Here is a 27,482-nt window from a genome sequence, read left to right as displayed (position 1 = left end):
GCCTGAGAAAGGTGTGCTGGCTGCACTACTAATAAACCTATGCCAGACTCAGAGGCCCCAACCAGGCTTCTGAGCGCCCTAGCTAGTCACATTGCAGCCAGTCCCGCACAGCTTGTAGCTCCTGGGCCGTCAAGTACTTGTTCCGAAGAACAAGTACTGGGCGAGGCCAGCGGCCGAGCTCTGCCAATCCTTGGGATGCTTATCCTTCAAGCCGCCCACCTGGCCTGAAGTCGATGATAGGCAGCTCTGCCGTGCACCGTCCACACACGTCCCAGGAATCTTGGCCCGATCGCTGCAGCACTTCCGGACGACTTTCCCCTAAACACTCTGCTGACCAGCGTAAAAGACGTAGAGTGCCCAGAACCCATTGAAGTTCTGAGCTTGCAGTGAGAAAGATGCGGTGGGCCAGGCTTGAGTAAGGGGCGTGGTCACGTCGGGCGGAGGCAAGAACCGGGAGGCGGGATATGTGAGGGGGAGTGTCCGTATGGAGATGGGCGTGGTCTTGTTGGCGCTGAGTTGGGTCAGGGCGTGGACAGATAGGCATGGAGGATGAAGGGGCGTGGCTATGTTATCGGAGGGAGACCGGGTCCTCAGTTCAATGGATTGAGGTTAGGTGGTTCAAGGCGGAGCCTCGGGGAGGCGCCTGGGACGGGGACGGGGCTTCGGACAGTCAGTCTCAATCACCTTGTGTCTCAACTCCAGGTGTCTTGCGTGCACTTTAGTCGGGTCTCATTAGGTGCTTTTCTCTGCTGTCCTGGCCCCCCGAGCCCTTCCTTGGCCCTGGCCCACGGCACCGCAACTCCTGTGAGACACCCTCTTCCCGCCCCGCGCTCTCCGACTAGAATCGCTGACTTCTTTCACGGCAGAGCAGGTGTCCCCAGCTCCATGAGCTCTCTTGGGGATCAGGTACGAGACTGGCATCAGGGTGTCCTGGCCGTGGCAAGCGAGGACTGGGATCGCGCCCTGTGCCTCTTCTCAGATGTCCAGGAGCCGCGGGCCAAGATGTTCTTCAACGTGGGCTGCGTGCGACTGATGGCGGGGGATCCCGAGACTGCCTTGCGGGTAAGTAAGCTTCCTGGGACTGGTGATAGAGACCTATAGGGGGAATGTCACAGGTGGAGGCCTATAGGGGAAGACGTAACTGAGGGCGTGAATCCTTATCTTGGAATGGACGCCCTGGGAAAGGACGCCCTTCTCCACCTCATAGACTCCTTAAAGTGGGAGAATTCCTGCCCCTTCACCTCGTCCTTTACCTAGAGATTGTTCCACTAATGCTCCCTCTTAGTGATTGCCTGAAGCAGGTAGAAAGTTTGTGGTTGGGAGAGCCCTCTCTTAGTTGAGGCCAGAATGGGGCACAGGGTACATAGTCACATGTACCAAATGCATCAGTCCTGTACTAGGCCAGGTCATCAGGTCTGAGGGTGGGGGACACCCTGAAGGCAGGCTGGAAGCTGGGCCAGAGTCAGCAGGCTGGGCTCTGCCTGTACTCTGGCTGGGCTCTGCCTGTCCTGTGAAGGCACACGTGTGGGGTAATGGATTTAGCCATTGCCTGTGGGGATGGAGGTGCACACAGTTGTCTTCCCAGTCCTAAGCACTCCCATGTCTCCCCACCGGCTTCTCAAAGCAGAACTCAGGGATGCACACTGTAGAGGAGGCAGTCAGGGCATCTCCTGCTTGTGCTCCTCAAAGTGACAGCTATTCTTGGGTGTGTGATATAAACCCTCAGCATCCTGCCTCTAACCCAGACATTCTAGTCAGTCACATGGCAGTGACGTACCTGGACACCACACAGATGAGAAGCAAAGACACCCAGGCGCCAAGAGTGAGAGGAGAGGCTTGGACTGTGCAGAGACGGTCTCTCCTCTTGTCTCTTTCTTGAAATGGTCATTGTTTATTTATTTACATATGTGTGCAAGTTAGGAGTCCACTTGTGAGAGTCGGTTCTCTCCTTCCACCACGTGGGACCCAGGGATCAAACTCAGGTCATTAGGCATGGTGACAAGTGTCTTTACCCGCTGAGCCATCTTGACAGCTCTCTTCTGTTACTTCTTACATATGCATCTGCCCCTACGATTACTTCAGAATTGCTTCTTTATTAAAAGGTTATTGCTCAAGCCAGGCGTGGTGGCGCCTGCCTTTAATCCCAGCACTAGGAAGGCAGAGGCAGCCGGATCCTTTGAGTTCGAGGCCAGCCTGGTCCACAAAGCAAGATCCAGAACAGGCACCAAAGCTACACAGCAAAATCCGGGCTTAAGAAACAGAAACAACAGCAACAACAGCAACAAAAATGAACAACAACAACAAAAAATAGAACCAAAAGGTTATTGTTCAGGGAAGGGAATGTAATGATCTGCTACCAGGTGGTTCAGCAGTGAGTCGAGTTAGTGTCCAGCGCTCACCTCCTCACACTGTGGCTAGAGAGGGCTTTGGAACGCTCTGCCCTAGAAGAATGGGCACTGCCTTAAGTCAACAGAACGAATGTGTACCAGCCGAGGCGTATCAGTTAGACCCGGAAACTCTAAGAAGCAGGTGGTGCAGCCGCAATAAGGAAAACTTAAGGGTGCAGCTCTGATGTGGCTGCACTTTACCCTGTCGGTGTGGCGCTTGCAATGGTGGATGCAGCTACTACAAGCAGCCACCCCGTTTCCAGGTTGATTGTGGCGTGGGAAAACTTCAGGTCAGATGGAGTTCAACAGTCAGTCCACCTGACCAGTTTCGGTATCAGGAAGCTACACCAGGTTTAGCCATCCGATGGCTGCTTTCCCTGCTGGGGACAGACATTTCTGTGTCTGCTTTAAGGATCTGTGCTGTCTGTACACAGAAGACTTCGTGATTCTGATTCTAATCGATATCTAGTGTACCATTTTGTGTGAGATGCTTAATGATTTATTTATTTTATGGGTGTGAGTGCTCTGTCTGCATGTACGCCTGCAGGCCGGAAGAGGGCACCAGATTACAGTTGGTTGTGAGCCACCATGTGATTGCTGGGAATTGAACTCAGGACCTTTGGAAAAGCAGCCCTCTCCAGCCTCTGAAAAGAGATTTTAAAAAGCCAAAAGTCTTACACAGTCCTGTCTCCCAGAGACAACTGTTACTGACATTTTGGAGTGTGTTCTTTTAGCTCTGCACTCACTGTGGACAGGATGGGTTTCTGTACCATAGAGATACGCCCTGATCTTATGAGGTGCATTTGTGCGGGCTGCAGCTTGGCAGGCACCGGCTGCAAGCAGCTCTTGTCCATTAATACATTTCCACATGCATTTGTGGGACTGGGTTCTTGGGTCACTGAGCATGCTGTTCCACAAGCATTTTTGTCCCAGGCATTTGACCAAGCAGTGACCAAGGACCCCGGCATGGCTGTTGGCTTCTTCCAGCGGGGAGTGGCCAATTTCCAGCTAGAGAGGTGAGTGCATGCAGCAGGGTCCCCTGTTCCTCAATGGATGATTCACAGGCTCAATTCCTCCCTTGTAGTTACTGAGAGGCCCCTGATGCTCACAGGTTTCAGGAGGCTGTGTCTGACTTCCAGCTCGCCCTGGCACAACTGAGAAGCAATGCTGTCATTGATTACACTCAACTGGGTCTGTATTTCAAACTGCATGCCTGGGAGGTGAGTGGACATTCCACGTGTGTAGAGTTAGACACCAAGTAGTGTTGCCGGGCCTTGGAGGTGCTCTGTGGCCCTGGGGTACTGCGGGGGGAATCTAGGGTTCATGGGAGTTCTAAGGTTCTGCCATGGTCCTGGGTTGCAATAGGTTGCAATACATCCTATCTTGTAGTCTGAAGTCCTGGCTGGAGTCCTAGGGTAAAATCTAGAGCATTGCCAGGGGCTGTCACCTTTATGTTGGTGTTACTGTCATCATCAGCCATGTGGAATGAGGTGCCCTGTCCAGCCAAAGACTTTGGAGCCCTGAAATCTCCCAGCTCCTTGATTGCCCAAAGAGGCCAGATTGGCCACAGAGGGAACAGGCTACTCGCACACGTGGGAGCCAGCCAGAATGGGCTCATGCGGTAGAAAAGCTGGACAGAATTAAAGATCATGACAAGGTGACAGACCAGTTTGGGGGAAGGGGAATGGCTCAGCAGTACCTGCAGCTGCACCAGAGGAAACAGTAGGAACAGAGGACCTAGGGAGAGTGGGTGGGTTTCTCTCTGCATAGCAAGGCTGGATTTCTTGTGTGTGTGTATCTCTCCAGGGTAAGAGGGTAAAGGGAGGGTGGACTCTCAGCATCGTGTGTTCATGTGTCACTAGGTCTGTAGAATAGACTTAACTCAGTTCATCCTGCCCATGAGAGCATTCTGAATGTGGGGTTCTGAATGTCCCTGGACAGCCAATGGGAACCCTTAGACACACTCTAGGTTCTGGGGTACAGAGAGAAGTTAATGGGGGGTGGTGGCAGAGTATAGAATTAGGAGGGTGCTAGTCAAGGGAATACTTAGTGAGCCACCATGTGAGAGTTGGGAATCTAACCTAAGTCCTCTGGAAGAGCATTGAGTACCCTCACCCCTGAGCAATCTCTCCAGCTACCACCCCTCCCCAGCAAAGGGGGACACTTTAAAAGAGAGAGCTACTTCTGCTGTTTCAAGCAGAAAAGCTCAAAGCAAAACATGGCCCTCTGAGGTCTAAACAGATACAGGGAATGAGCACTTGGCACCTAACAACCGAGCCAGCCAGGCAGCAGGCGGCCTGGTCCCTACCCATAGCACCTATGGCAGCTGAACACACAGAAGAACCTTCAGCTACAATGACTGGGGAGTTCAGATGAAGACCATCTGGGGGGCCTGGCCCCTGCTGTCACGTCTGCCCTGTTCCTAGGTCCTGTACAACATGGCATCAGCACAGTGCCAGGCAGGACTCTGGACCAAGGCTGCCGATACTCTAGTGGAAGCAATCTCCAAATGGCCAGAGGGTGCCCAAGATATCCTGGACACTGCCCTGGACCAAGTACGGGTAAGGAGGGCAGGTGACAGTCGCACTGGTTTGGAGCCAGGTTCTATAGCTTACGCCCTAAAGACAGACTATAGGACATGGAGAGAGGGAGCCGGGGTGCCCCATACTTTGAGAGCCCAAGCATCCCCTCTGCTTCAAGGCTCAGTTATTCCAGCCGTGGCCACCCAGGTTTGCATGCTCCATCCCAGAAACAGGTACCCCTGCAGCTGCGGCAAGTCCCCAAGGGTGAGGTCTTCCAGCCTCCCAGGCAATACCTACAGCATCTGGAACCCATGGATTTCCTCGGCAAGGCTAAGGTAAAGCACCAGGGTGTTTTCCAGCTTGGGTACCCAGCTGCCAAAATGGCAGTTGTAGCCCATGTCAAACTCACGGTGTGGTGGCTCCCACAATGGACATCCAATGTGCTTATGAGGTGTAGTTCAGGTCCCTTGAAAGTCAGACAGGTAAGAGAGTGGGCACACGGCTCCTAGGGTTGGGGTTGGGTGTTCATACATGAGGCTGTAGCCCCGGAGGCAGAACTTACCAGAAGTAAGTCAGTTTTAAAGGAGAGGGCTCAGATCTTTTGATGGGAATCCCTATTGGTGCCCCTCCTCACCCCGTACTCTTTTCCCAGATGCTCCCAGCGTCTGTCTGTGCATCTTCATGTATTTCTGTCTGCATCTGTGGTATGGACAGCAAGGGATGTGGTGGCCCGTCTGGGCCGTGTCAGACCCCCTAAACCACAGGCTATGGGGGAGTATTTCACCTTCAAATATAAGAGAGGAACTCAAAAGACTAGTCACTTGGATGTCACAAAGAAAGGCCAACTTGGTATTGCATTGATGACCCCTGGGCTGGCCACATACCTGTGGCTATTGACAACAGTCCTTGTGCTGGACCAACACTGTGTGACCATATGCAGCTGCCTGAAGTGTACACTGGCTGTGCTTGTCGCCTGAGGTGGACTGAGTACAGGTGGAAAGGACACTGTATCTGTGCATCTGTGTATCCATCAGAGTTCTTTTAGATGGCTGTTACAAGAAACAAGAATATTTTAAAAGTTGTACTAAAATTAAGTTGATATTATTAGTACAGGTTTCTCTTGGGCATCTTTTTTGTTTTGTTTTGCAAGACAGGGTTTCTCTGTAGCTTTAGAGCCTGTCCTGGAACTGGCTCTTGTAGATCAGGCTGGCCTCGAACTCCTGAGTGCTGGGGTTAAAGGCGTGCACCACCACCGCCAGGCTTTTTTTTTTTTTAAGCTGTAGTGGTCCAGCAGTCTTGAGCTAGGCATAAGTAGCCCACACCCTGCAGATTACAGCTACAGAGGTACCAGGAATTGGGGACCTGGAGGAGCAGCCTCAATGGGGCCCTAACCTAGCTGTATTCCTGCCCCCACTAGGTGGTGGCTTCTGTTATCCCTGACAACCGCACCTCAGACAGCTGGCCTCAGAAGGTAGGTGGGTAGGCATCGAGCAGATCTCTGCCTGGTTTGTAGAACAAAGCTTTAGTCACTGATGGGAAAGCCTTGAGAATGAGGGCCCCCTCCTTCTATGGCCTTAGACTTAGGCCTTCACTCCCACTCTTCCTGTGGAACAGCTCTGACCTGGCAGGGATGGCCGGTCACTTCGGTTCATTCACCTGTCATGAGCCAGAGCAAGCATAAGCTTCTGGGAGGGCAGGGATATCCTCAGTTAGCCATGGTGGCCTGACACCAGGGGATGGGCAAGCAGGGCCAATTCACTGGCACATACTCAAACCCACCACAGGGACCCGACGGGGGCTGTCAACAGAAGGATGGAACCTCTGTTGGTCATACAGTGATCACAAGACAGCCTGGGGCAAGACAGGCCAGAAGGCCCAAACAATGCCAACCTCCTTCCTGGCCATTGCAAGTCGTCAGAGCCCCTTGTGTGTGGGTAAGGAGTAGTTAGGCAGAAACCCCTGCTGCCCTAGCGCAGCCCTAAGAGCCTGGTGAGAGTTTAGGAGAAGGTGTGATGTCAGCGATTACAGGACATCACCTCCACCTCTTTTCTCTCCAGTATTCAGTTCATCCCAATCCAGCAGCTCAGTGTCCTTTACAGCTGTGTTCAAAACCCCCAGGTCCTTAAACCTGCATCTCCGAGCTCCTGCCCTGGGCTGTAAGCCTCACAAGGGCCAAACATTGCTTTTCTTTTTTTTCTTTTATTTTTTTAAAGACTTATTTATTTATTATGTATACAACACATTATTATGTATACATTCTGCCTCCATGTATGCCCACACACCAGAAGAGAGCACCAGATCTCATTACAGATAGTTGTGAGCCACCATGTGGTTGCTGGGAATTGAACTCAGGACCTTAACCACTGAGCCATCTCTCCAGCCCCAAACGTTGCTTTTCCATAGTCTCCCTTTTAAACCTAGTTCATAAGCCACGTCAGTGAGTGCCCAACAGAGGATAGAGGTTTCCACCTCCGTGCCAACTCGGGGCACCCGAGGCTGGGCACTTCTTTAGAGTCTGTCCTGGGTTTCTCGAGGTCCATGGAGAAGATACCAAACTGGAGTGGGGGATCAGTAGAAAGCCTGGGGAGCAGGCTGACTCCCCACCATTGGGGAATGGTGCTAGCCAACCTGTTTGTGGACTCTAGATCTATGGGGACTCAACCCTCCCAAACTTCCTGCCAACTGCTGGCCAAGCTCCCAGACCACATTTTAACCGCTGGCGGTGACAGGATACAGCCCAAGGAGTTTCTCCCTTGAGTCCAGACCCACCACCTCAAGACCCCTGTACTTTAGGTCCCAAACCCAGGACCACACTCTTCTGGGGGGGGGGGATGCAATTGTTTACAATATCCAACAGAGGTAAAGCCACGTCAGGGGAAGTCTAAGGAATGCCACCACACAACAGTGGCACTTCTGGATGCGGAGTTGATAAGTAGAAAGTAGCCAGGTTACCAGCTCCAATGAGAACTGAACACTTTAAAGGGGAGGGGGTTGGAAAGAGGCTGTGGATGTTAGGAATATTTCTTTATGCGAGCTCCCTGATGATGCAAAAATTCCCAATCAAGCCAAATCAAAACAAGCCAAATTAAAAAAATATCCAGGTTTAATGGGAGATCTGTGCTCTCCAATGGCCTGGAGCGGGAAACTGGGAAGCCGCAGGAATGCGACCCCCAGAAGGAAGAAAGGGAGACCACGTGTTCCTCTTTCAGGAGATCACTTAAGTACCCTGGGGAGTAGTCCTGACCCCATCCCCAGGAAGGCGTCAGGATCTGGCCTGCTGGGATTTGGAGTCCAGACCAGGCCTGGTGGCTGGGATAGAAGCAAGGGACTGGGACCTATGCTCCCAACTTAACAGTGGATGTATTTATTCTCCTTGACTCATGGTAGAATTAGATCTATGTAAATAGAAAACAAGAACTCATGCTTGGAGCAAAACCCTCCTGAGGACTGAAGTCTGAATTGTAAAATTTTGAAGAAAAGGTGACCTCTCTATTGAAACTTGGCAAAACGTTTTGCCTGGACTGTACTTTACACTTAGCTACAACATGCTTGTGTAACTTCTTAACATACAAAGTAGGCTCTCAACATCCAGTTAAACATGCTTTTAAGTGGAAGGTGGTAGCCCCACACCCCAACCTGGGCACATCTGTAGACAGACTCCTTATGTTGATTAAATTCCCTCCCACCTGAAGGAAAGTTGGCAAGCTAAATAATAAAAACACTGGCATGCATTCAAATCGTACAAAAATAAATTTTAGGCAATTTATGCAAAAACAGTTCTGTATAATGTGAGATGTAACAAAACCAACTAAACAAACTGTGTCAAGACAGCTGCAGGTGTGTGTGTGAAGACCAGTTCAGAACAGAACAACAGCAACAAAAAACCCTTTCTCAGCTCAGGACAATGCTCACTTCCTTGTGGCTCAGATCCACCCTTTTCTCCTGCAGCCTAGGGTCCCCTCCCCTACAGCTTTCTCACTCACCTGAGCTGCCCCCTCTGTTGAGGTCCTGCCACCCCTGTCTTCCTTTGCAGAGGTCCCAAATGGAGCAAGTTGGCCATCAGTCTCCTGCATCTATGGGTAAGAGGATCCCGAGCAATAGGGGGAAGGGGGAGCCGCCTCAGGAGAGCTGGGACATGGGCACTTGTCCCTTAAAGTTTGGGGCAGAGGACAGCTGCCTGCCAGGCATTCATCACTTCAAAGTATCTTCTTTGTGGAAAGGTGGCCACATGAGCCAGGCTCTATGCCACAGCTTTCTGGCATCTGGAGGACCTGACCCAGGCCCCCCTGAAGACTCCTCAGAAGCTGGGGTAAGAGCTATCCTCACCAGCCACTTGAGGCAAAGGCAGCCCTTGCTCAGATTCTATTTTCTTGTAGCCCGGTCCCTACTCTGACCCTTTGGGTACAAAGACTACCCTGCCTTCAAAGGCTATGCAACCCTGTTTCTGTCCTCAGGGAGCAGCTACTGAGGACCCTGAATCCCTGGTGACTGTCACAGTACAGTGCCACCTCACTGTGCCCCTGAAGGCCCCAAGAGGCACTGACCTGTCCGGCCTTCGAACACTGCTGGCTCAAGCCCTCCTTCACCAGGCCCAGAGGGGGCAGCTCAGGTGAGTCAGAAACTGAGAGGGAGGGGATCCTAGGCTGCAGGAGAAAAGCGTGGATCCCAGCTACAAGGAAGTGAGAGCTGTCCAGAGCTGACAAAGGGGATTTTTGTCGCTGTTGTTTTGTTCTGAACTGGTCAGTTTTCCTGCCCGGGAAGGGACCAAAGCTAAGGCCTTCTTAGCTCAATGCCTAAGATCCTAGGCAGTCACTGGAAGTAAGGGCTGGGGCTGGAGAGGGACCGAGGTTAACTTCCTTTCGGGGGGAGACACAAGGAACTCCCCTACATACTGTAGCACATACTCAGGACCCCCTTTGCAGTTACCAGGCCCCACGAGAGAAGTTCTGGACCCCAATCTCCACGGAGGATGCACTGCAGAGTGCATGGAGGAACGTGGCCGTGGGCCCAAGAGGGTTGCATCTCCAGTGCCGGGTGAGGCAGGGGGAGAGGCTGTGATGCCCACCAGCCCCGGCAGGTGGAGGGGGAAGCCCCTCTCTTGTGCTACCCCTGCAGCCCACCCTTCTGCCACAGGGGGCCTGGGGCCGACCAGTCCTCTACCAGGTAGTGGCTCGGCACAGTTACGCAGCCGGAAGGCCTGAGGATTTGGACTTCCGCCAAGGGGACACAGTGGATGTTCTGTGTGAAGGTAGACGGCCCTTCCCCAATGCTGCTGGCTTTCCCAGGCCTGGTGGGGGATCTATAGGGTTCGGTTTTGGCTGTAAGCAGACACAGCATCTGGCATGTCTCCACAGTGGACGAAGCATGGCTGGAGGGACACCGAGACGGCTGCATCGGCATTTTCCCCAAGTGCTTTGTGGTCCCGGCTGGTGCCTGTGTGGAAGCCGGAGCTATTCCAGGACCCAAGCCAGGAGATCAGCACTAGCAACATTGTGACAAGATCAGTTTTAATTTAAACAAACAAAAAACTATCCCCCTCATCCCTGTGTGGTCTGCCTTCTGGGGTTGATGATAAAGAGGATCAAACTATCCCCCTCATCCCTGTGTGGTCTGCCTTCTGGGGTTGATGATAAAGAGGATCAAACTATTCCCCTCATCCCTGTGTGGTCTATCTTCTGGGGTTGATGATAAAGAGGATGCAACCAAAAGTTCTTGGCAGAGGGAAGCTGGGCTGGTGCACAGACCTGGGTTCTGGCTGTCTGGTCTAGTTTGATTATAGTGAGGAAGCAGGGACTTCTGCTGGGCTGGCCATGCCTTCAGAGGTAGCCCTAGTCCTGCTGGGCTGGCCACAACCTTTGGAGGTATCCCTGCCCCACACCTGCCCCTTCCCAGAGCCTTCCTGTTTCCATCCCTTGGAAGACTAAGACCCCATAGCCAGTGCCATCCTGAGGGCAGAGAGGAGTCATTACTATCAGGAATTGGCCCACTTGGTCTGCTTGAAGGACTGGAGCCCTTAAAGGTCAGGGGTTCATGAGGGCAGACAACCAGGATGTGGGCAGAGGGTCCTGTGTGCCAAAGTCTTTCTTTCCTGAGGGTTGATAGCGTCCACAAGGTAGACAACACAGACTTTTATGCTGTTGCTGCTGAATCCGAATGCTGTTCCCACTTTAGATGCGGAGCAGCTGGTGATCTGTTTCTGCTTGGTTTCCCCTAGTCCTGGGTCCAGAAGAGCTGGACGGCAGCTGCTCCTAGAATGGCCACGAGGGTCAGCACTGCAAACACCACTCCGGCCGTCCAGATGCTGTAGCTCTGCGCCCGCCACTGGGTTGGTGCCTCTGCTGGAATCATGCCTGTGAGGTTCAGCATGTAGCCCAGTGTCCAGCCGATGTCCATGCCGCCTGCCTGCGAGACACATGGCTGCTCAGGGCTGCTGGGTGGCTGCCCTAGGCCCCATCCCCTTCTCACCCAGAACCAGACATGCTGAGGCTCTGGGCGCCAGTCACCTGCTTCTGGAACTGGATGTTGGGCCAGGTCTCCTCGTTGAATTTGTAGCCCTCCAACAGCAATACGAGGATGTACAGGCCTGAGGCACAGTAGTCCCGTAGCCAGCGCTCCTGCCCGGGGTAGCTGGCTTCCACCTTGAGTTCCAGAAGCAGATGTAAAAGTGAGTCCCCAATACTTCCTAAGACTCCCCCCTCCTCAGCTATAGTGGGACCTCCATACATCCAAACAGTCTCCAGACAGCAGGAAAGTGTTAAATGTTTTTTTTTTTTTTTAAAGTCCTTCTCTAAGTCCCCATGGAGACCATCCTCCAGCTAGGACGGGGTGGGGTGGCCAACCTCATGACAACCAGAAGCTGATCTCATCAGGGCTCTGGACTTGTTTCTACCCAAAACAAGCCACTCTCTCTACCACAGCATTTTCCTCCTCAATCCTGGTACCTAAACATGGCTTTGCCACAAATCTCTGTCCAGGAAGACCCAATAAGACCCCAGAGGCCCTGCTTGCCCATGGTGTGGTCTGGAGAGGGTGCTAAGGCCGCATCCAGGGTCACGTCACCTACCAGTTTCCAGGGTGTCTGACAGAACTTCCAGACGGTGTCATTGACAATGTTCAGCGGCTGCCTGGAGGTGAGGTTCAGGAAGTGGAAAGTGTAGTAGAAGTTGGAAAATGCCTGGGGGTGTAGAGAACCCCGTGTCAGCCTGAGGGAGGCCCAGGACACTTCAGTCAAGTATTCCCCCCCCCCCAGTTTCGGAATCCCTAAGAGCCAGCCGGGGCACCTCAGAAGGACACCTGGGGCCCCAGAAGGAAGCCAGGGCTGGGAGGGAGGGGAACGTGCTTACATAGAACTGGCCATGTACAGGAGGCTGGTAGACGCCATTGAAAGCACAATCTTGATCCTTACAGCTGGAGGAATTGAAGAGATTTCGGAGGGCCGCCACACAATCCCTGGGGTTGCCTGTCCCTTCAACCGTGAGGTTCTGTGTGAGGTTCAGGGAATCTGTAGTGTGGACACAGGGCGACTCATACACCGGGGCCAGTGACAGTGTGGCCTGGTAGCCGCTATGGTAGCATGGGTGTTGGACCCGGGGTTCTGAGCTGTTCTGCCGAGAGAGGAAACGCCGTGAACTCTAGGCTCTGGTACACTCCCCTACTCTACCCCCATGCCTTCCCACTTCTCCACCCTTCAAATACCACTCTAACCTGTGCCAGCTCAGCCAGGAGCCTAATCAGGACCTGGTCCCGCCCAAAACAGAGGTAGCTGTGAGTGTAGATGCGGTAGTTGGCCCCGTACAGACGGAAGGAAACCTGGCTGCTCTGGTTCAGGATGGGGCCCTGAGGCATGAAGCTGATCTGGGTGGAGGCTCCACCCAGGTCCAGAGCACCAACCAGCGTCCTCTCTTCTGGCAGAATCCACTGTCCAGAGGAGTACTGACCATAGAGGAAATGCTTAGTTCTGGGCAGCTGCTGGTCCCAGCCGCCGGCCAGAGAGCTGCAGGCACTGGTCGCTCAGACCAACCCCTCACCCTTGGGCTGCCCCTGCACCTTGAGGAGCATTCCCAGGACATAGTTGATAGTGATCCAACCAAAGGCACCTTCATCCTGCCCAGCCAGGATCTTGGCACCCCAAAAATCCACAGGAGACTTGCTTAGTGTCAGGGAGACTGCAGCTAGGATGTCTCTCGCCTGAGAGCTGTTCTTCTGACTGGGTAGAGGGGACCATGCTGGAGGAAAGCCTCACCCCAACCCCCACTGTACCTCACCCCAACCTCCACTGCACCTCACCCAACCTCCACTGTACCTCACCCCAACCTCCACTGCACCTCACCCCAGGGTATTCAAGCCTGGCTTTCGGGAGTGACCCTAACAGATGCAACCTGGTACTACCTCACCTGAGCAGCCTCATTCCTGCTGTGGCCCCCAAGAATGTGGGTGTCTCTTGATGCTGGGTCTGTGGGATCAGTGCCAGCGCCTCCTCCAGGCAGCTCTTCAGGCTTTCCCCAGCCTGTGTTGGGTCAGAGGCGTAGGAAGAGATCCCAGGTCCTGAAACACAGTACCCTAGGAAAAGGCTCCAGATCTGAAGGTTGGGACTCTGGGGTGGCACCCCAAGACGTCATCATGTCCTAATGCCTGGAACCTGAAGGAAGGGTTCTCAGGTTTCGTTAAGGATTTTTGAATGGGGCTTGATGGTGCTTGTCTATCATCGTAGTACTCAGGAGGCTGAGGCAGGGGGATAGAGGGTTCAAAGTCAGTCTGGGCTACACCGCAAGAGTCTGTCTCAAATAACAACAAAGGAAACCTACAGATAAGGCTAGTGTGTTCGTATAGTGGGCTCCAAGTCTCGTGACTACAATCCCTACAGGGAAAGGTGGGAAACCCTGAGTTTCTCCCACTTTGGGGCTTCTAGAGTATGGCTCTGCCACGCCCAGGCCTCAGGCTTTTGATTCTGGAACTGAGAGGAAGCCCAGGAAACGAACTCAGGACCCAGCACTTGGTGGCTTCTGTCATCAGTATGGTGTGGTACCTAAAAGGGATGCCCCAGGACACCCACTGGAGAAGGCAGATGTGGGATCAGATAGGGAGCTGTTAGCCGCAGGACCTGGGGGCAGTGCAGTGTCTGAGAGATCCGTGTGTGTATTCCCATCGGACACAGCCGGACCGAGTGACAGCGCTTCTCACTTCACCGCTCGGTTGAGGTGCCTTCCTGAGGACTAGAAACGTAGCTTCCACTGTCATCAAGTGATCCTCCTGCCGTTGCCCCCGGAGTCCAAGCCAGGTAGCAATGACCTACTATGGGACTGCCCACTGACCTTCTATCTGGCAAGCCAGGGTCTGACTGACCACTCCTGTGTCCTTCTCCTTGTTTGCTGGCCACTGGTACACAAACAGAGATGTGTGGGAGGAGCCAGCGTCAAACACAATTCCAAACTAAGGACAACATTGGGATCAGACAGGTGTGGAGGCCAACATCCTGGTTACCCAGCCCAACCCTCTCAGCAGGTCCCTGAGCCAAACCTTGGTGTCTGCAGGCAGGAAGACATTGGTGGCCTTCACCAGGACGAGCAGGAGCATGGTGAGGCCTGAGGCTGCTGCGATCCCCAAGAGGGCTATGAAGACCTGTTCCTTCCGGGAGAGTCCCATGGCAGGAGGGGCGAGCTGCAAGGGTCAGGTGGGTGGCAGTGGACACTCAGACTCCACCTGCTGTCCCAGCCCCAGTCTTCTAGAGGCAGGGTCTTAACACGTCCCAACTTTCCTTAGATGTTGTCAAATCTGAGATTCAGACAGCCTCTCTTGGTCAGGTTAGTAGCCAGGACAGTCACAGTTAAAAAAAGCCAAGAGCAGTGTCCAGAGTCCAGCTGGGCAGGCCCAATATTGTCACAGAGCCTCGGGGCTAGTACACGGCCTGGTGGAGCCAGGACAGTCATTTCTGACGCCACTATCAAGAGCTAATGGAGCCCTGGGTGAACCCCCTAAATAAGCCTTGCCTTCCCTTTTCTTCTGGACCCCTGCTTTCTTGACTCCCCATGAGGAGCCCCAGTTCTGAACTGAACTCAAGGCTTCATGCCAGGGTCTTCTCTCTGGGAGCCTCAATGCCAGACCCATGCCACTTGGAGTCCAAGGACCAGATGTGGGCCCTTCACAAGGCCAGCAGTCTGTGCTTCTTAACAAAGACATCTGCTTCTTTTGGAAATCCTAAACTTGGGTTTCTCTAATGGGGGTCTGAGAGAGTTTAGCTGACCCCAGATGAACCTGGGCAGCTGGCCAAGGAATGTTATTATCCTTGGTACCCAGGAGAACTACACCCTCATCTCCGCTGGAGTCCTTACCCACTCCAACCCACCAATGTGAAGAGAGGTCAACCCTGTTTCTTGACAAGCCGCACAAAGGATGCTGTTGCTCACTGGACTGGTCAAAGCCAGAGTGTTCCCTGAGCCTCCAGCAGTTTGAAAGTCTGTGACTTCATATCCCATGGCATATTTCCCAAGAATGAAGACATTCCCAGTGTTTTGTGAGTGACAGAGGACCCCTGGGAACAGGCTAAGTGAAACACGAGCCCATCTGAAAGAAGGGAGATTGTGGAAAGAACGGACAAAAGATCCAAACAGCACCCAAGTCCAGTGCTAAATGGGCCACAGGGAGGAACCAAGAAGACATAGATCCCACCTCAGGGAAAGTAGCTCCTAAGGCTAGGTAGTCATAAAATGAGGACAAGATAGGTTCCCCTCACCCAGGACAGGCAGTCCCCTACCAAGCCAGCCCACAGACCAGGACAGCCCCTTGGGTCCCTCACCTGAGCTGGAAGCCAACCTTCAAGGGTAGCTGGAGGAAGTTGTGTTCCTGGGTGCAACTGACCTGCGCACCTGTTGCCCTCCACACCCTGTCTCCGCCCACTTGAGCCTGGGGCTGTGGTGGGAGGGGCAGGTCCGCTTTCTGTCTGCTGCTCAGGGTCCACCGGCTACAGTTTTCTCGTCTGCACCATCAATTCCAAGCTTTCGTTTTGCTCTTGGAAAGGGAGGAAGGGCAGTGCTTCCAGAGCTCAGGGTGAACTTTGGAACTGTCCCGGGAATGACGGAGAAGGTAGGACTGGGGACCCCCCGCCCCATTACCATGGACCTTACCCTCTGTCCTGCTCACTTGGGCCAGGCCAGAGCAGAGTCAGGGAACAGGTGACGGAGCATCCTGGACTGGAGTCTGCGTGCTACAAACCTGCAAAGGTAAGAGGGCCAGATGAAGCCATTCTCCTTTAGATCTGTTGAATTTTCAAAAACATAAGGTACGGGCCCTGGATGTAGCTCAGTCGATCGAATTATTTACCTACCAGGCACAAAGCCCTGTGTCTGAGCCCCAGAAACATATGAAGCCACATGTGTGCCTGGTGACAATCCTAGTCCTCTGGAGGCAGGAGGATCAGAAGTTTACAGTCATCCTCTGAGTTCAAAGCCAGCTTGGGCAACATGAACCCTTGTCTCAAAAATAATGAGAACAAACTGGAGCTGGAGAGTGACTCAGTTGGTAAAGGGCTTGCTGTAGAAGCGTGCGGACCTGCATTCAGAGGCACAGCACACACATAAAAGCCAGGTGTGGTGACACACAGCTGTGGACAGGGTCGGGGCAGAAGCAGAGGAATCTCCAGATCTTACTGGCTAACCAGTTTAGCTGAACTGGTGAGCTACTTTCAGGTTCAGTGAGAGACCCAGTCTCAGATAAATGGGTGGGTAGGTAGATAGACAGACAGATGATAGATAGATAGATAGATAGATAGATAGATAGATAGATAGATAGATAGATAGATAGGAAGGAAGGAAGGAAGGAAAGAAGGAAGGAAGGAAGACAGGCAGACAGACAGACAGGCAGACAGAAAGGCAGACAGATAGATGGTGTCCTACTTAGGACTTCTATTGCTGCAATGAAATGCCGTGACCAAAAGCAGCTTGGAGAGGAAAGGGTTTATTTTGCTTACACTTCCAGGGAAGAGTAGCTCAGCACTGGGGGAGTCAGGGCAGGACTCAAGCAGAACAGGAACCTGATGCAGAGGCCATGGAGAAACGCTGCTTACTGGCTTGCCCTTCCAGGCTTGCTCAGCCTGCCTTTTTATACAACCCAGGATCACCAGCCCAGGGGCAACACTGGCTTCAGGGAGCTGGGCCCTCCCACATCAATCATTAATCAAGAAAATGCTCTACGGGCTTTCCCACTGGCCAATCTGTTAGGGACACTTTCTGAGTTGAGGTTCCCTCTCCCAAAATGACTCTAACTTGTGTCAAATCGACATAAAAACTAGCCAGGACAATTGACCTTGCAATCTTGAGATACACGTAACTGTTAAATACCTTCCTTTCTTATTCATCCCAATATTTCATATTAATAATATCACAGTATAAAACATTTCAACTTTTAAAAGTCCCACAGTCTTTAAAAATTCGAAGACTTTAAAAGTTCAGTCTTGTGGTCAGATTTTCTTTGGTCCCCCAGCTCACAAATGACAACATGGAGATTTATTATTGATTATAAAACCTTGGCATTAGCTTAGGTTTGTTCCTAACTAGTTCTTAGAACTTAAAGTAACCCATACTTTTTAATCTATGTTCTCCATGAGGTTGGTTACCTCATCTCTGTGCTACCATCCTGCTTCCTCCGCATCAGACTGGCAACTCCATCTTTCTTCTCCAAGTCCGCTCTGTTCCACTAACCTCTTCCTGCCTAGCTATTGGCAAGCCAGCTCTTTATCAAACCAATCACAAGGTGCCTTGGCAAAGACACATCATCACACTGTACACAAATATTCGACCACGTAGTCTCTTCAAAATATAAAGTCTCTTTTAAAGTCCCAGACTCTTTAAAATTACCAGTCCCCAAAACATGCAGTCTCTCTCAAATATATGAAGTCTTATAAAATAAAAAAATAACTACATACTTTCTTCAAGAGAGAAAAGTTAGGGCACAATCATAGTCAAGCAAAATCAAAACCAAAATTCAACAGTTTAAAAAGTGCTTAGCCACACAGTGGTGGTGTGTGCCTTTAACTCCAGTACTCAAGAGGCAGAGACAGGCAGATCTCTGTGAGTTCGAGGCCAGTGTGGTCTAAAGAGCCAGTTCACGGACAGTCAGGGCTACACAGAGAGACCCTGTCTGCTTGACATCCAGGACCTATGGTGTCTCTCCAGCCTCTGCGGGATCTGGCCTTGGGCTTCGTTTTCAGGCCTACCCTCGGCAACATACCCAGCCTGTCTGGTGGGCTCAGATCAGCCCCAGTGCATGGCTACTGCTGGCCTCGGCAGTCACCATGGTCCTAGCATCTCCAAAAACACTGAGGTCTCTGCAGCTGGGCTGCATCTTCATCAGTAGCCTCTGCTAGGCTCTCCTCTGGGACTCTGACTACCGCGTAGTGACAAGCCTCAGTGGCTCCCCATCTCTTCAGTCCTGGGCTTTGCCAGAGGACACATCTTCACCAATGACCTCCTCTGTATCTCTCAGAACTGCAGCCCTGAAACTCAGCACCAAGCCTCAGCGGCTCTCCGACCCCTTCCTGCCTTCAAAGTTAGTTCCACCTGTGTGGCTCTTCAGTTACTAAATTTGGCTGCCAGCAGGAGGTTCAGCCTTAGCCACCTCTCTACCACAACTGCTGTGTGCTGACCCTGAGGAAACCCTTCACTGGAGATTCTGCCTCAGTGGTGTGGGTCTCTTCTGTTTCCTTTGAATTTTGTTTGTTTGCTTGTTTTATTTTTTGTTTGTTTGGTTTGATTTTTTTTTGAGGGTTTATCTGGCTTGCCTGGAACTCACTCTGTAGACCAGGCTGGCCTTGAACTCACAGAGATCTGCCTGTCTCTGCCTCCTGAGTGTTGGGATTAAAGACACATGCGGGCCTCCACCTCCCAGAACTTTATTGGCTCTTAATTCAAAATGTCACATGAATGACCCTGATAAGTTCTGAGAGGCACTCACTCTTCTCTATTAAATTTTACATGGCAGGCTTCTGTTGTCTAAATTTCTTCCAACACTCTTACCTTCCAAGCTCACATAGAACAACCCTCTATTCAACAATCTATTGAAGGGACAAAACCAATTCCATTTTGTGCTAGGCATCAAGGTGGATATCAGCAGAGTGGGAAGTTCCCTAGACTGCAGCCCAGCTGCTGAAGGTGGATATCAGCAGAGCGGGAAGTTCCCTAGACTGGAGCCCAGCTGCTGAAGGTGGATATCAGCAGTGTCCCCTGACTAGAGCCAACCAGAGAGTCACCCGTACCCCTTACGCCCATAACAATAGATTTGTGATTTTTTGCCTTTAAAACTCTGACTAAGAATGGTGGGGCACTTCCTCTGGTCCCCATTGCATTGGTGTGCAAGATGAGTCACAATTTGTACTACAGGATTAAACCTTGCTTTTGCATTTTGGTGAGTCTGTGTCTCTGGTGGTCTTCTTGGGGTCTCCAGGACCTGGGCACTACACTATGAGCCCTGAGCACGCATCAGCTTTTCCACCCCGAAGTTCAAATGCTCCCACAAGCCTCCCAAAAACACATGATCAAGTCTGTTAATACTTCACTCCTAGTACTATTTTCTCTTTTAGTGAGGTCTTCTTGGTTTTTTTTTTTTCAGAGATAGGGTTTCTCTGTAGCTTTGGAGCCTGTCCTGGAACTCACTCTGTAGACAAGACTGGCCTTGAACTCACAGGGATCCACTTGCCTCCCAAGTGCTGGAATTAAAGGTGTGTACCGCCACTACCTGGCTTCTTAGTTAGGGCTTCTATTGCTGTGATAAAACACCATGACCAAAAGCAATTTGGGGAGAAAAGAGTTGATTTCACTTACACTTCCTGGTAACTGATGGTTGCTGAAGAAAGTCAGGGTGGGAGCTCATGCAGGACTAAAACCTACTGCGAAGCCATGGAGGAATGCTGCCTACTAGCTTGCTCCTCATGGCCTACTCAACCTGCCTTCCCACACCATCCAGGAGTGGTGCTGCCCACAGTAAGCTGATCCCTCTCTCATCAATCACCAATCACAAAAGTGAAGGACAGTTTTGCCCTATGCGAATCAAGTGGGGACATTCTTCTTTTGACCTAAGTTGTTCCATTTACCAATAAAGACTCAGGAGTCAAATGCTGGGGTGAAAACCTGCTAGATCAGAGAAGTCAAGAAGCAACAAACAGAAGTTCCTTTTTGGCCAGAAACCCAACAAGACAGCATCTCTCCATCCGTCCCAAACAAAAAAGGTCTGAGAATCTCTGAGTGCCTCCCTACTCCTTACTGTGTGTCTTTCTATCCATCTTCCCAGGTCCTCCATACTCTCTATGGCTAATTCTTGTCAACTAGTTGTTGGCTCTGCCCCTGATCCAAGGTTAATTTTGTTAACACAGTCTTGAAGTTGTACAGTGTGACTGAAACAAACAAAAATATCCCCAAATAGGGTGTTTTCTCAATTGAGGTTCCTTCTTCCAAAATGACTCTAGCTTGTATCAAGTTGACATAAAACTAGCCATCATAGATAGACAGACAGACACAGGATAGAAAGCATTAGAGGAAGAGACATCTGGTATCTATTTCTGACCGAAGCACACCCACACATTATACACATAAATACAAACACAAACTACATATAGACATAGAGTAAAAATGAGACTTAAAAAGGTACAGATTGCCGGACCATGGTGGTGCACACCTTTAATTCCAGCACTCGGGAGGCAGAGGCAAACAGATCTCTGTGAGTTCGAGGCCAGCCTGGTCTACAAGAGCTAGTTCTAGGACAGGCTCTAAGTTACAGCAAAACCCTGAGTCGAAAAACAAACAAACAAACAAAACAAAACAAAACAAAACAAAAAGTTGTATAGTCTGTTACCACCTTTGCCAGGGTCTCCCGTGCTGCCCTGTTCCACTGTTGGACCCTGAAATCCAATGACCAGGAGGAGTTGCCCCAAGAGACCATCTCTCACACCACAGTTGATGTAAACGCATGAGGATTTTTATTAATTCTGTCATGACAAGGTCTTTCAGCATTCGAGAATCCAGAAAGACCCCCGAATGGCTGGTACAGGCTACTTTTAAAGCAAAAAGCCACAGAAATAAGGGGGGTATCTGGGGGTTGTTCTTTAACTATTATGATTGGTTTATTCAAAGGGCTATTACCAATAATTGGCTGGAGAATGGTTGCTAGATCAGATGAGGTAAGAGGGAACATCTGAGGGTCACTTTGCCCCTTTCCCAGGGACTGAGTCAAAACATCAGTAACTGAGTCAACACCTAAAGGTTATCTTGCCCCTATTCAATAACTGAGTTCTATTTGGAGAACATTCACAAGGACGCAGGGAGATGGAAAGTTCCCAACATTTCAGTACGTGCATGTGTAGTTGTTAGGTCCTTGGTTCCCAGGGGAGGGGGGAGCACCACTGCTGAGAGGCCTCAGCTTAAAGTTCTACACCACCAGTTTGTCTCACGTTTGCTGCACAAGGTCTCTTTCTTTGTGCCCCCATTGATATCCCTGTGAAGAAGAAGTTCAGTTTGCTGTCCCATGGAAGAGGATGGAGGGCTCCACTTTTCTGACTGGCTGAAGCTGCTGTCAACATTCTTGTAGAAGGATTCTTGAACTACAGCTTCATTTATTCAAGGGCACCCATAGCTGGGCGTTTTGGCACACACCTTTAGTCCCAGCACTTGGGAGGCAGAAGCAGGTGGATCTCTGAGAGGTCAAGGCCAGCCTGGTCTAAAGAGCGAGTTCCAGGACAGTCAGGGCTATATAGAGAAACCCTGTCTAGAAAAAAACAAAACAAAACAAAATTTCCTCCGCTTCCTCACCCCCCCCAAAAATTGGGCCATTACCTTTACATTTAACCTCACTCTTGTTCTTAGTACGCAGATCAAATTCAGCTATATTCTTTGCCAGAATATTATATGAATGGCCCCTAGCCTAGTTCCTGATAGAACCCTGTTCACCTCCGAAACCTCCAAACCCCTCCACTGTTCATATTTCTCTTGGCATTCCTATCTTCCCCCTTCCCACAAGAACCACCCATACATAAAGGAACTTCTGGAGGCATCACAATCCTTGACTTCAAACTCTACTACAGAGCTACAGTACTGAAAACAGCCTGGTATTGGCATAAGAACAGACAGGAGGACCAATGGAACCAAATAGAAGACCCGGATATCAATCCACACAAGAACTCAAGAAATTTGAACACCTAAAGATCAGACCTAAACAGAGACCTCGCAACAGAGGAATCTAAAATGGATGGAAGACATGTAAGGAAATGTTCAACATCCTTAGTCATCAGAGAAATGCAAATCAAAACAACTCTGAGATTCCATCATTACACCTGTAAAAATGGCCAAGATCAAAAACACTGATGACAACTTATGCTGGAGAGGTTGTGGGGAAAAGGGAACACTTCTGCATTGCTGGTGGGAGTACAAGCTGGTACAGCCCCTTTGGATGTCAGTGTGGTGATTTCTCAGAAAACTAGGAAACAACCTTCCTCAAGACCCAGTAATACCTCTTTTGGGTATATATACAAAGGATGCTCTATCGTGCCACAAGGACATGTGCTCAGCTCTGTTCATAGCAGCTTTGTTTGTCATAGCCAGAATGTGGAAACAACCTAAATGCTCCTCAACCAAAGAATTAATAAGGAAAAGGTGGTACATTTACACAATGGAGTACTACACAGCAGAAAAAAATAGCAACACCTTAAATTTTGCAAGAAAATGGATGGAGCTAGAAAACATTATTTTGAGTGTGGTAACCCAGACACAGAAAGACAATTATCACATGTATTCACTCATAGGTGGTTTTTAAACATAAAGCAAAGAAATTCAGCCTACAAACCACAATCCCAGAGAACTTAGACAACAATGTGGACAGTAAGAGAGACTTACATAGACCTAATCTACATGGGAAGTAGAAAGTATAAAAAGACAAGATCTCCTGAGTAAATTGGGAGCATGGGTACTTTGGGGGAGAATTGAATGGGGGAGCGGAGAGACAGGGAGGGGAGAAGAGAAAAATGTAGAGCTCAATAAATACCAATAAAAATGTATAAAAAAATGAAAGGGACCAGAGTCTATATACAGCTAGCCATATCCAGGACTCCATACTCCATATTGGATTGGAGGCAGAAATATCCGGATCAGCAGTCTTAGCCAGGACCATAAGGAGAATTTTTTCCTGTGGAAGAGGGAAGTGGAAAAGACCTATCTTATTTTGTCTAGGTAAAAGTGGTGCGCAATCAATTCTCCAATGTTTGTCCACAGTCCAGGCTGGGTCCTGGCAGCAGGTGCTGCATTGGTGGTCAGTGTCACCATAATCCAGTGGAGATATCGTGGTGTCTCATAATCCTCTTTGGAGACCTTGGATCAGGGCTAGGATCTTGGAATCTCTGTCTAATACATAAGCTTTTTAATCATTATTTTAAATGTCAAATTCTGCATATCTCTGAAGTATTTGAGGGCTGCCTAGCGATATCTGATTAGAAAAATTTTGTTTCTAATTACTTGTTTTAAGTTTGACTTTGAAAACATATATAGGGGACTAAATAAGGTTTATCCCTATAATTAATTATGTCAGTACTTTAAGGATAACTTACCATTAACTTGTATTTCCTTACAGTCTATAATAAGTTAGCAGCTTTCATAAGACTACAACTTTACATTCTGTCAGGTTTAGCCTTAAAAATAATGATTTTCAATTGAAGTTAATAAAGAAACTAAATTAATCATTCTGAGGGTAAAAACAGAACAAGTTTGTATGCAGCTGTTAATGCTGTCTCCTGGAAAGGCAAGGAAAAGGTCCCTGGGCGAAATGAGAGCAGGAGGGAGCCTAGGGGGCTAGCATTGCCCATCATCAGTTCTAAGGCACTACAGCCATATGTTAATGGAAGGACTTGTGGACATAGAATCTGGGTGTGCTAACTAGTTTTATGTCAGCTTGTTACAAGCAGGAAAGCAGGGAACCTCAGTAGAAAATAATGGCTCCATAAAATCCAGCTGTAGGCAGGCAAGCCTGTAAGGCATTTTCTTAATTAGTAATTGATGGGGAAGGGCCCTACCCATTGTTGGTAGTCCCATCCCTGAGCTGATAGTCCTGGGTCCTATAAGAAAGCAGGTTAGCTGGGCAGTGATGGCACACACCTTTAATCCCAACACTTGGGAGGCAGAGGCAGGTGGATCTATGTAAGTTCGAGACCAGCCTGGTCTACAAGAGCTAATTCCAGGACAGCTAGGATGGTTACACAGAGAAACTGTGTCTCAAAAAAAAAAAAAAAAAAAAAAGCAGGGACTGGAGAGATGGCTCAGAGGTTAAGAGTATTGCCTCCTCTTCCGGAGGTCCTGAGTTCAATTCCCAGCAACCACATGGTGGCTCACAACCATCTGTAATGGGGTCTGGTGCCCTCTTCTGGTCTGCAGACACACACACAAGACAGAGTATTGTATACATAATAAATAAATAAATATTTAAGAAGAAAAAAGAAAAATACAATTAAAAAAATTCAGTTTAAAAAAAGCAGGCTAAGAAAGTCATGAGGAACAAGCCAGACAGCAGCACCCCTCCAAGGCCCTGCATCAGTTCCTGCCTCTAGTTCCTACCTTGCTTGAGTTCCTGTCCTGACTTCCTTCCATGGTGAAAAATGATGTGGAAGTGTAAGTCAAATAAACCCTTTCCTCCCCAACTTGCTTTGGTCATGGTGCTTCATCAGAGCAATAGAAACCCTAACTAGTGGCTGGAGAGATGGCACAGCTGTTAGGAGCACTGGCTGCTCTTCCAGAGATCCTAAATTCAATTCCCGGCAACCACATGGTGGCTCAAAACCATCTATAATGAAATCTGGCGCCCTCTTCTGGCATAAAGATGTACATACAAGATACAGCACTCATAAATAACAAAAATTAAATAAATCTTTAAAAAAGAAACCCTAACTAAGCAACAAGTGCTCTAAAACACTGAGCCATCTCTTCAGGCCTTCCTTCTTGCTACCCCATCCTCTAGCTGATAGTTAGTTTAGGCCCCATCTAATCCATTTATGGTTTCCTTTCTCACTTGGCACCGATCCTGTAGATAAACCCTCCCAGGGATCCTGCTCTAATCCTGGGAGTTGCAGACCTCTTTAAGCCTGTCCCTTTTCTGACCAGCATCTCTAATGACTCAGTAGACCGTTTCTTTCAGAGATCCCTGCTTTGGGTGTTTGGTTTAACAGTGTATGAGCCAAATAGGATTGTTTTGCCGCAAAACTGAGACCTTAAGTCATGGCCAATGCTGTGGGCAAGGAAGGCACTTTAGCTTGAGGACCCAACGGCAAGGTTTTCTGTTGCAAAAGGAAGACAGTTAACTAAGTCTTATTAAACCTTTTGTCTGCGTTTCCCTGGGGCCTAGAAATGCTACCGCAATACCAACTAAATTAACAAGAGATGGATAAAGACTGAATCGTCCTGGGAGTCCTCAGCAGAGTTGACATTGTAAAAGTCATTATTAAGAACTTAAGTAGTGTGCCAGGCAGTGGTGGCACAAGCCTTTAATCTCAGGATTCACGAGGCAGGCGGATCTCTGTGAGTTCAAGGCCAGCCTGGCCTACAGAATGAGTTCCAGGACAGCCAGGGCTACACAGAGAAACCCTGCCTTGAAAGACCAAACAAACAAACAAAAACAAAACAAAACAAACCTTAGGTAGTTCAGGTGGAAACCTAGTGCAATGGAAACTCCATGGAATCTATGACAGTAACTCTAGCAAAGACTCCTAGTGATGGGGAACATGGCGCTTGGACCAGCCATTTTCTGTAACCAGGCAAGTCCTCAAGTGGAGCGATTGGGACACCAACTCAGCCAAAAAACTTTTGACCTAAAGTGTGTCCCATCTTCAGAGTATTCTGGAACCGGAACCTAGCAGAATCATCTATAAAGACACCAGAGAGACTTCATCCAGCAGCTGATGGGAGTAGATGTAGAGTCCCATAGCCAAACATTAGGTGGAGTGCAGGAAGACCTGCAGAGGAGGAAGGATTGGAGGAGCCAGAGGAGTAGGGACATCATAAGACCACAGCCCACAGAATCAATTGACCAGGACTCAACTGGGCTCGCAGCAATCAGGGAGCCTGCAGGGGTCTGACCCAGATCTCCTGCATATATGTTATGGCTGAGTGGTTTGGTGTTCTTATGGGATTCCTTGTTTGTTTCTTTGTTTTTGAGTTTTCAGACAGGGTTTCTTTGTGTAGCCCTGGCTGTTCTGAAACTTACAATGTAGACTGGGCTGGCCTCAAACACACAGAGATCCGCCTGCCTCTGCCTCCCAAGTACTGGTACTAAAGGCATGCACCACCACACCTAGCTACAAGGCCTTCTTTCTTATGGGATCCTGACAGTGGGAGCGGGGCTGTCTCTGACTCTTTTGCCTTTTTATGGGACCCTTTTTCTCCTACTGATCACCTCGTCCAGCCTTGACGTGATGGTATGTACCTGGTCTTACTGTAGCATATCATGCCATGTTTGCTGGATGTCCCTGGAAGGCCTGCTCTTTGTTTTGAGGGGAGACAGAGTAGGGATGGCTCTGGAGGAAAGGAGATGTGGGGGAGAGAGGCTTAGGGGAGGGGATGGAGGGGAAACTGCAGTCAGGTTGTAATATATGGGAGAATTTTTAAAAATGGAAAGAGAAAAAGAGAGAGAGAGACAGACAGAGAGAGACAGAGACAGAGACAGAGAGAAAGAAAGAAAGTAGGATGAGGTAGGCTGGAGATGGAGCTCTCTGCTCTGTGGCAGAGCATTTGCCTGGCAAGTGGGAAGCCCTGTGTTAGCACCACAGAAAGAAGAGTAAAAGAAAAAATGGACAGAATGAGAAAAAGGGGCGTCGTAGAGCCCCCCACCCCAGGGTGGAAAGCTCAGGTCTTTACTGAGACATTTGGTGAATAAAACGGGTAGTGACTGGAGAATCCCAATGAGACCACTTAGGAAAGAGAGTTGAGGACTTGAGGTGACAGCTGGAGACGGGCTGGGATGCTTGGCCGCATGCCCTGTGAGTGGCGGCGTCCCTCTTACTCGACTGTATCAGGTTGGGGACGTAGCTTCTGACTGGGCTGCCTTCTTACTTTGTACTGAAAACCAGAGAGCAGGTAAACTGCCCTTCAAATAAAACCCACTGGACTTGCTCTGCAGGCCCAGGGAATTCTTGTGAGCCCACAGTGTGGAGCGGAAGCTGCAGGGGCTGGATGCTCCATCTGATGGCCCTTGGTGGGAGAGTGGCCGGGACTTCATGAAGAGCCCGTGGTGGCCAGCAGCAATTATCCTGAAACTGAAGCCAGATGGACCAAACTTCTTGAAGGTTGTCAGGGAAACCCAAGGGAACACCCTTGTGCAACAGGGTTCCACAGAAGTGGGGAAGTATCAGCACAGGGCACTACAGCCTGGTCAAAGGCGTGAAGACCAGTTCACACCCGAGACCACCTGGAGTTGTGTGTGTAACTGGGCTGTCTGTCCTTAGATGGTGTTCTATTGAGCAGCTCTCCCCTGACCCATGAAAGCTTCTAGGTTTGTGAAAGTTTCTGCTCTTGTGGAAGGTCTAGACAGTGGTTGACACCTGTGTTGGGCAGTGGCCTGG

At 50.0% G+C, this 27,482-nt stretch overlaps 2 protein-coding genes and 1 long non-coding RNA gene across 11 annotated transcripts; 2 read left to right on the top strand and 1 right to left on the bottom strand.

Moving 5' to 3' along the window:
- The first annotated feature begins 705 nt into the window (after positions 1-705).
- Noxa1 (NADPH oxidase activator 1) lies at positions 706-10,494 on the top strand. Of its 4 annotated transcripts, XM_038335951.1 has the most exons (12): positions 706-1,062; positions 3,321-3,403; positions 3,499-3,607; positions 4,814-4,948; positions 5,137-5,244; positions 6,327-6,380; positions 8,943-8,988; positions 9,130-9,218; positions 9,364-9,518; positions 9,832-9,943; positions 10,043-10,157; positions 10,264-10,494. In XM_038335951.1, exons 1-12 carry the CDS (start codon positions 886-888, stop codon positions 10,392-10,394), a joined length of 1,314 nt encoding a protein of 437 aa, XP_038191879.1. In that variant the 5' UTR covers positions 706-885; the 3' UTR covers positions 10,395-10,494. The 4 variants fall into 4 exon arrangements, with proteins under 4 accessions (XP_038191879.1, XP_038191880.1, XP_038191877.1 ...); XM_038335952.1 differs by lacking the exon at positions 5,137-5,244; XM_038335949.1 differs by having other exon boundaries at positions 8,943-9,218.
- On the bottom strand, positions 10,400-17,017 carry Entpd8 (ectonucleoside triphosphate diphosphohydrolase 8). 6 transcript variants are annotated; one of them, XM_038335945.1, is made up of 13 exons: positions 16,872-16,941; positions 16,230-16,303; positions 16,030-16,117; positions 15,702-15,913; positions 14,426-14,566; positions 14,221-14,338; positions 13,303-13,453; positions 12,956-13,115; positions 12,614-12,841; positions 12,253-12,513; positions 11,973-12,083; positions 11,413-11,547; positions 10,400-11,311 (listed from the first exon to the last, which is right to left on the bottom strand). In XM_038335945.1, exons 5-13 carry the CDS (start codon positions 14,549-14,551, stop codon positions 11,120-11,122), a joined length of 1,482 nt encoding a protein of 493 aa, XP_038191873.1. In that variant the 5' UTR covers positions 14,552-14,566; positions 15,702-15,913; positions 16,030-16,117; positions 16,230-16,303; positions 16,872-16,941; the 3' UTR covers positions 10,400-11,119. The 6 variants fall into 6 exon arrangements, with proteins under 6 accessions (XP_038191873.1, XP_038191871.1, XP_038191875.1 ...); XM_038335943.1 differs by lacking the exon at positions 16,230-16,303 and having other exon boundaries at positions 16,872-17,017; XM_038335947.1 differs by lacking the exon at positions 15,702-15,913 and having other exon boundaries at positions 16,872-16,946.
- LOC119818503 lies at positions 15,234-19,307 on the top strand. The gene is made up of 2 exons (XR_005286136.1): positions 15,234-16,125; positions 18,991-19,307. It is a non-coding gene; the product is annotated as an uncharacterized LOC119818503 (long non-coding RNA).
- The last annotated feature ends 8,175 nt before the right edge of the window (positions 19,308-27,482 follow it).

The sequence above is a fragment of the Arvicola amphibius genome, chromosome 7, assembly GCF_903992535.2.
Source record: "Arvicola amphibius chromosome 7, mArvAmp1.2, whole genome shotgun sequence".
NCBI lineage: Eukaryota > Metazoa > Chordata > Mammalia > Rodentia > Cricetidae > Arvicola > Arvicola amphibius.
The sequence above is the reverse complement of the archived record's forward strand: the minus strand, read 5'-3'. Positions and strand labels throughout refer to the sequence as shown.